This window comes from Elaeis guineensis, chromosome 4 (genome assembly GCF_000442705.2).
Source record: "Elaeis guineensis isolate ETL-2024a chromosome 4, EG11, whole genome shotgun sequence".
NCBI classification, from domain to species: domain Eukaryota; kingdom Viridiplantae; phylum Streptophyta; class Magnoliopsida; order Arecales; family Arecaceae; genus Elaeis; species Elaeis guineensis.
In genome coordinates, this window is record NC_025996.2 from 2085112 (window position 1) to 2092912 (window position 7801).

Genomic DNA, 7801 nt, shown 5'->3' on the forward strand with positions numbered 1-7801 from the left:
GTCAGCTCCATTCAAGAAGGGCGCATTCAATAATAGGTTCCATGTATCCGGAACTCCAGCTAAACACCAGTGAGTGCAATCGCCACCGTTGTACTGCCCCGGGTGGCCATCTTTTCTGAGTTGTGTGAGGAAAGTTATGTCCAACAAATAGACTGGCTTCGACATACTTCCCAACACGCCCCGTACTATGCTTTCTTGCCGGAATTGGACCTCCGGTGGTACGTTTTTGCCAATCAGTGGTTCTGTCTCTCCAACACAACTTTTCCCTGGCTCACCCCAATCCCGCTCCACTGTGCCAATCAAAACCAAAATACGAAAGCAAGCAAAACTCATGGTGAAAGAGTTTCTTCTTTTTTTTTTTTTTTTGGTAGAAAAAGGTAAAGGAGCTTAGGATCAATTAATTCAGTATGCACTATGCTGTGCCTTCTTTGTAGATGACTTCCGAATTGATATGGTGCCATGCATAACTTACTGCATGTGGGTTGGGGGAATTCCGAAGTAGAAGACCTTCTTAGTATTTGGATCGATGTTGGAGTCGACCCATCTAGCCCATGTGTTCAAAGCCTTCGCCATTGCTTCGGTGCGGTTCATGTCTTTGAGTATTTGGTTGCCATCCTGAATATAATCCCATCTATGCCATAAAATCCTACGTACAGTCAAAAAATGCTGAAGTAAATCTGAGAGTGATGGAACGTATGGAATTAGAACAGTAAGATCTCACGGTCTGCCGGGATTGCTACGGTTCCACCAAAGGAATGAGTTGAAGATGAGAACATCTGCACGGAGCCAGCCCTGCGCATTTTGTTGCACAGAGTCCAACTTAAGAACATTCCCTATCTCCTCAGGGACAATGTCCACCAGATACTGTGCGAGGCTGCGAGACAATGTGACGTTATAGTCCTGCAACAAAACCTCTGATTAAAGAGTGAAAGGTGAGAGATATTGGTGTTGGGGCATATTGTTATCCGTAATGCTACATAGCTGGATTATAGCACCAGCTAGATTTCATTCATATTTTTGGCGTGTTATGCAACATTCTTATTGGGAGAAGTAATTGGTTGGACCAAATCCACTAGCTCAAAGATGGACCAGTCCAATCACGAAGGAAAAATAGAGTAATACATATGTGTTTGCATGTGTTGCTTTGTGATTGGACTGATCCACTGCTAAGCTAATGGATTTGGTCCAACAAAAAAATTTTCTCACCGAGGAGGGGATTGTCTAGTGCAGTTTATGAGGTGGGCATGATTCAATGGAGGATATTTCTGCATATAGCACTAATCCTTCCATCACATGTAGTCTTGAGCATTTAGTTAGGTAGCATATTTGGGACTAGGAGATTGATCTCAGATAACATATCCCTTGGTTTCTTTCCCAAGAAAAAGATAATTTCTTAAAATTAAAGTCAATTAAATCTTAAAATAAAATTAAAAAAAAAGGGAAACCAACCTCAAATTTAACATCATCGGACGAAACAACAATATCAGGTACTGCTGCATGCAGCAAGCAAGCGAGCGAGTCCCGCTGATTCAAACTTATTGAATCCCCCACAAACATTATTGTCTTTCCCCTCATTCTCTGCAAGAAATCCTTGCCATCAAATCTGCACAACAATTCACCAATGAACATTGAGATCCATCGATCCCAAGTCACACGATAATCACATATTTAAAACAAATGGCATAACAGGATGCAAGAACATTAGATTCGATCAATTTTTGACATGACACAAGGCCAACCTATTGCTTAAATCGGCTCGAAAAATGGACTTCGAATATCAATCCACCTTTACCGGAGTAGATCCAACTTAGTTTACGCTTGACTTACGTTTTATATACGGTGCGTCACCAATTATAACACATAGGCACTAGCAAATTATTTCATAAAAGACTAATAGAGAGAGCAACATAAGAATAAGAACCAACCTTGGGAGCTCGCAACCATCGGGCTTCCACCTGTACTTGAGGTAGTTCTCATCAGGCCGGCCACTCTTCAGGCAGTCAAACCCCATTTTACTGATAAACGGACAACTCGCCGAGTCGTAGAGAGGGTATGACTCGTCGTAGACCCAGCTCCCTTGAAACAGGTTGCACTGGGCCAAGCTCCTTCCCCCGCTCGAACTCCCCGCTGTCTCGCCATACGAGGAAGCCACAAAGAGTGCTAAAAGAACGTAGTGGAAAAAGAGAGAACCAAAGCCCATCCTCGCTTTCGACCCCATAGAGAGAAAGAGAGAAGGACTACATGGAGGAAAGACGGCACTTGGGGTTGTTAATGAATTAGAATGGATAAAAAAGGTTTTTATGCTACATAACTTGTCAATAAATACATTTAGTTCCGCTTCCAAAGTATGGTAACTAGGACAAATAAGTTTTGCATTGCCACCCAATGACTTGCGTTAATCCCATGCGAAGGTGATTTCCTTTCGAAATATAAATATATTTATCCTTTCAGACGGGAGGAGGCTGTTGTCCACTAGCAACATGTGATCCTTGTAGTTACACTGTTTCATCACATGCGCGCAGAATATGGGACAAGTTCCATGGGATAATTGATATGTCATAAATTTTCTATGAATATTATATTAATTATTTTAAAAAATAAATAACACTCTAGAAATCTCTTATAGGCTTAGCTAATCTCGTGGCTACGAAAAGCATTTGATAGATTAATTGTTTATGAGATTTGCCTTACAAAATTGTTCACCAAACATATAGCATACTCTCTGAAACTCTAGCAATGCATCAACGTATATGGTAGAGCTTTTTCAACTGAAAAGCAAACCCCCATATTCATGAGGTTCTTCATCTTGTATATGCAAATTACGAATTTAGAAGGCAAAATTTTCAAGAAGCTATAGATAAGAACATGAATTATTTATGGAACACTTTGTAGTTTAGTTCCAATTATTGTTACAGGCCAGAACAATCAAAATAGGATTCTATAGTTTATCGCATTTTCAAAACTTAATAATATAGGCTAAAACTGTTAAATTAAGATTTCGGTGTATTGCATTCTCAAACTTATAACTACTATTTGTTATGAAAGCAAACATGGTGACTTAATGTCTATTGAAAAATCACTAGGATGAAGCATTTAGGGAACTAAATTTATGAGAGTGGCTCAAAAATCTCTATCCAAAAATGAAAGTTTCGGCATGTGTTGGCGTGTAAGATGCATTTTAGTTTTTGTTTGATTGACAATATATTTTTTTTAAAAGATTTGTTTTCAAAAAGATAGAAGACCGCTTAATTATCACGCATTGATAAATGCAAAACATGAAATTAAAAAAAAAAAGGAAAAAAGAAAGACACAACAAAAAATTGAAGGGAGCAAAAGACAAGGAACAGAGAAAAAAAGCGACTGATGCGAAGAATAGGGCCAATCAACCCGACACCGACACACGATCGGACTTTTGAAGGAAAAAAACCCAGCTGGCTAATTACGCGGATGGCCCCACCATAGACGCGAGCTAAGCAGTCTCGTCTCAGAAACAAATAGCGACACAAAGAAGAGACAAAAACAACGAAGCATATTTCCTCACAAATGATATAGCTCGTTGTCCGTAGCTTGGCCGTATTCTTCATCAAGGTCTCACGCGATAATTGATTGCATACAGCAGTCAACCTATTAGCTAGCTAGAGTAGTGCTTGATGCGGCCCGAACATGGATGGATTTCTTTTGCTAGAACCGGTCGAGTGTTCGGGTCCAGCTAGCGTTACCATCCCACAATAAACCTGATGATTAATCCCGGAACGTGTGGGGCCTCCAGCAACATTTACCACCAAATAAAGTCCCTTGAATCTTAGACTAAAAGGAGAGGCAGAAATACCAACCTCAAATCCGACGGTAGTGAGCGTCTACGTGCCGATAGAGCTCATCCTGCCATCGGGCACCGCCGCGTGAAGAAGGCACGGGAGCGAGTCGAACTGATTCAAGCTTAACGAGGTCACTCACGAACATGATCTTCTTCCCTCTCCACCTCTCAATGAGTCTCTACCATCAAATCTAAAACACCATTCTCCATATCAGTAATTAGCCCCCTCTTAAAACATGGAATACTTCCGTAATAGAACGAGAGAGGATTACAGACTCACCTTGGGCTTGGGAGGTGGTAGCCATTGGGGTTCCACCTGTACTTTAGTATTAGGATTTGACGTCTCGAGATTCAACCCATGTTAAGCCCACAGCGAGGTTCGCGGCGAAAAATAGAGTCCAACGAGATCAAGATCAATCCAAATGAAGCTCGGATGGAGGAGATACGAACTTTTGAAGTCGGTACGAAATCCGAAATGGTGGAGGACCGCCGGCGGTGAACCGGCGGAGCGGCAGCGGCGCGGCCGCAGGTAGCGGCGCGCGGCCCAGGCGAGGCTAACGCAAGGGACGTGCGGCCCAAGTGCGCGGGCGGCCCAGGCGGGCTCACGGCCCAACCTGTGTGCAGGCTCGCACGCGGGCGCGGCCCAGGCCCAGGCGCCTTACCTGGGCCTGTACCCCGATCCACCATGGACCGGACGATCCACGACTGGGCCTGTGGACCGCGTGGGCGTTTCTCACGCGTTTCATGCGGTCCACGGTACTATTCCGTAGATCGATCGCGATCAAACGACGTGGGTTGATCCTACTTTCGATCCAACGGCTGGAGGAGGTTATTTAAGTTTGTTTGAGCCACGTGACTGCTGAAAGAGAAGGCTCCTGGACGGCGGACACCGATCACTTTAGAGGTTCAGGGGTCTTTCAAGAGAGAGAGAGATTTTGTGAAGAAAACTTCTAGTAAGAAAGAAATTGGGTGTACGAGGGTTGAGGGTGAGATCTTCTCTTGTAAATTTTTTTTTTTTTTATAGTGAAGTTTGCATATCCCGTGGAGACAAATCCTTTTGTGACTGATTCACGTATTTTGATTGTTTTGTTTTGTTTCTACTTTCTTAGTGCTGCATCGTGTGGTACTGAAAAAATCTTGAGAGATGGTGTCCTGGTCAGACATCCACTCAATATTTAGAAACACCTTATCAAGATGGCCATACCTGAGGCAATCGAACTCGCGGCGAATAAAGGAGCAACCCGCCGAGTCGTAGAGAGGGTAAGACTCGTTGTAGACCCAGCTCCCATCGAACAATCACGCGCGGGTGGGCTCAATCTGCCCAGCGTCACGCCCCACGAAGTGGCCGCGAGGACCAAAGAAACGTAGCGGAGTAGGAGAGGATCAAAGCGCAAATGCGCTTTGGATCACATATATAGAGAGGGACCAAGAGGAGAGATCGGAGAGGGAAGAAACGAAGGAAGAAAGTGATTTCGGACCAAAAGGAATGGGGATGGGGGCTTTAAAGCCATCCATCCGCCAGCTGGTCTTGTAGACGTCTGTCTCCCGTTGCTTTCTTATTCTTGGCATGACCTGAGTTTGACAACAGAAGGTAAGTTCCTGAATGTAATCGTCCAGTTTTAACGTGCAAGAATGGTTACATATCGACCTTTTTTTTTCCCGGTGAAGTCAAGAGGCGTTCATAAAACTCATATACGATTTCTTCATTTAACCTATCTGCGTCGAATTTTTTAGACAATTATTGCATTCAATAGTTATCGTTTGTTCTTGTTCTTTTTCTCAATTTCCCATGAAAAAAACAAGAAACCGTTAGCTTTAGAACAAGAGTTTTGCTGCAGCGCTGCTCCATAATATTTTACTATAAAAAATATTTAAAATATTATATATTTTTATTTTTATATATTTTATTTTATTTTTAAAAATAATATTTTATTTTAATTTTTTTTGTTTCCTCTTTTCTTCCCTGTGGCTCCTAGGTCTTCCTCTGCTCGCGGTCCCTCCACGCCCATCCTCTGCACCACCTGCGGTGTCTCCACACCCCTCTCCAACCACTATTGGCTCGTTCGGCCCCATTAGCCCACAGTTTTCCTCGCCCACTGCGCACCTACAGCTTCTCCTCTGTCCACGGCCTCTCCAGCCGACGCCTGTGGCTCCTCCACCCTCAATCCACAGAAACGGGATCCTATGCTGTTAGGATTTGACGCCTCGAGATTCATCCCACATTGAGCCCACAGCGAGGTTCGCGGCGAAAAATGGAGTCCAACGATACCAAGATCACCCGAAACGAAGCTCGGATGGAGGAGATACGAGCTTTTGAAGTCGGCACGAGAATCGAGCGGTGGAGGACCGCCGGCGACCGGCGGCGGGCGGCAGCGGCCGCCGCAGCGCGGCGCGCGGACGCGCGACCCAGGCCCGCGCGGGACGCGCGGCCCAGGCGCGCGCAGGCGCGACCCAAGCCCCCGCGCGCGGGCCGGCCAGGCCAGCGGCCTACTGGCCCCTTGCCTCGGTCCACCGTGGACCGGCGGTCCATGGCAGTGCCTGTGGACCGCATGGGCGTTTCCCACGTATTTCTCACGGTCCACGAAACTATTCTGTGGATCGAAGCGCGATCCAACGGCCCAGGTGGCTCCCGGTCTTGATTCGACGGTCTGGGACGCTGATTTGGCTTGTTTAGGACTCTTAAACCTAATCTAATTAGGTTTTAAGCTCTGTTTAACCCTTTAAAAGGGCCTGAGACGAAAAGAGAAGGCAGCGGTTCGGTTTCTCGCCGTACAGAGCCATACGAACCGATTGAAGAGAGAGAGGTGGATGTGCTGTGAGAGAAGGAGCAGGAGGCTCCTGGACAGCGGTCGCCAGGCTCTTCAGGGGTTCAGGGGGGTCTTCAAGAGAGAGAGAGCTTTTGTGAGGGGAACTTCAGATGAGAGAGAATTGGGTGTACAAGGGTTGAGGGTGAGGTCTCCTCTTGTAAAATTTTCTTTTCATAGTGAAGTTTGCATGCCCCGTGGAAGCGAGCCCTTTTGTGGCTGATCCACGTATTTTGATTGTTTTCTTTTGTTTCTTCTTTCTTCCTGCTGCATCGCGTGGTATTGAAAGGATCTTGGGAGGTGGTGTCCTGACCAGACATCCACCCAACAAGTGGTATCAGAGCAAGGCGGTACAAGGACGCAGATTGCAGTGGTGGTGAGCAAGACTGAAGATGGAGAAAACAGGAACAATCAAGATGGAGATCAACAAGTTCGATGGTAAGAGCAATTTCTCCTTGTGGCAGGCAAGGGTGAAGGACGTGCTCATCCAACAGGGGTTGATCGATGCTCTCTTGTGCGATGAGAAGCCGACACCATGGAGGTGCGGGATTGGAAACGGCTATAGATGCAGGCGGTGAGTACCATCGCATGTACCTGGCGGATGAGGTGGTGATCCATGTGCTGAGCGAGACTTCCTCGACGGTGCTGTGGTCGAAGCTCGAGGAGTTGTACATGGTGAAGTCTCACCAACACTCTTTTCCTCTGGAGGCAGTTTTACCAACTGCGGATGACTGAGGGACAGAGCGTGCAGGAGCATCTGAGCCACTTCTAGAAGATCCTCACCGACCTTCTCAGCGTTGGCGCAACATTGAGGAGAAGACCAGGGCGCTGGTTTTGCTGGCGTCTCTTCCCTCTTCGTACGAGTCCTTGGTGACTACTCTTCTAGTGGGGAAGAGCACTATCAAGATGGATGAGGTCACCGCGGCGATACTCCAGAACGAGGTTCTCAGGAGAGAGAACCCAGCTTTGAGCTCAGGTGGCGATAGCTCAGCTTTGGTGGCTTCTGGAGGAGCAGGAGGCGTAGATGAAGCGACAGGAGATCGCAACGAGGGCGGTCTAAGTCCAGGAGGGACTTGAGAAAAACCAGGTGTTACCGGTGTGAAGAGTTGGGGCATCTAGCCAGAGATTGCCCTCAACTTAAAAATCGAACGGTGGCTGCTGTAGCGACGGCCGGCAGCGATTC

General features: G+C 46.2%; 1 protein-coding gene across 3 annotated transcripts; it reads right to left on the minus strand.

The window, feature by feature from the left end:
• Nucleotides 1-355: 355 nt before the first annotated feature.
• On the minus strand, nt 356-3940 carry LOC140857053 (protein trichome birefringence-like 39). 3 transcript variants are annotated; one of them, XM_073255294.1, is made up of 5 exons: nt 3834-3940; nt 1926-2237; nt 1450-1603; nt 722-900; nt 356-646 (listed from the first exon to the last, which is right to left on the minus strand). In XM_073255294.1, exons 2-5 carry the CDS (start codon nt 2216-2218, stop codon nt 469-471), a joined length of 804 nt encoding a protein of 267 aa, XP_073111395.1. In that variant the 5' UTR covers nt 2219-2237; nt 3834-3940; the 3' UTR covers nt 356-468. The 3 variants fall into 3 exon arrangements, with proteins under 3 accessions (XP_073111395.1, XP_073111394.1, XP_073111396.1); XM_073255293.1 differs by lacking the exon at nt 3834-3940 and having other exon boundaries at nt 1926-2370; XM_073255295.1 differs by lacking the exon at nt 3834-3940 and having other exon boundaries at nt 358-631; nt 1926-2359.
• Nucleotides 3941-7801: the final 3861 nt, after the last annotated feature.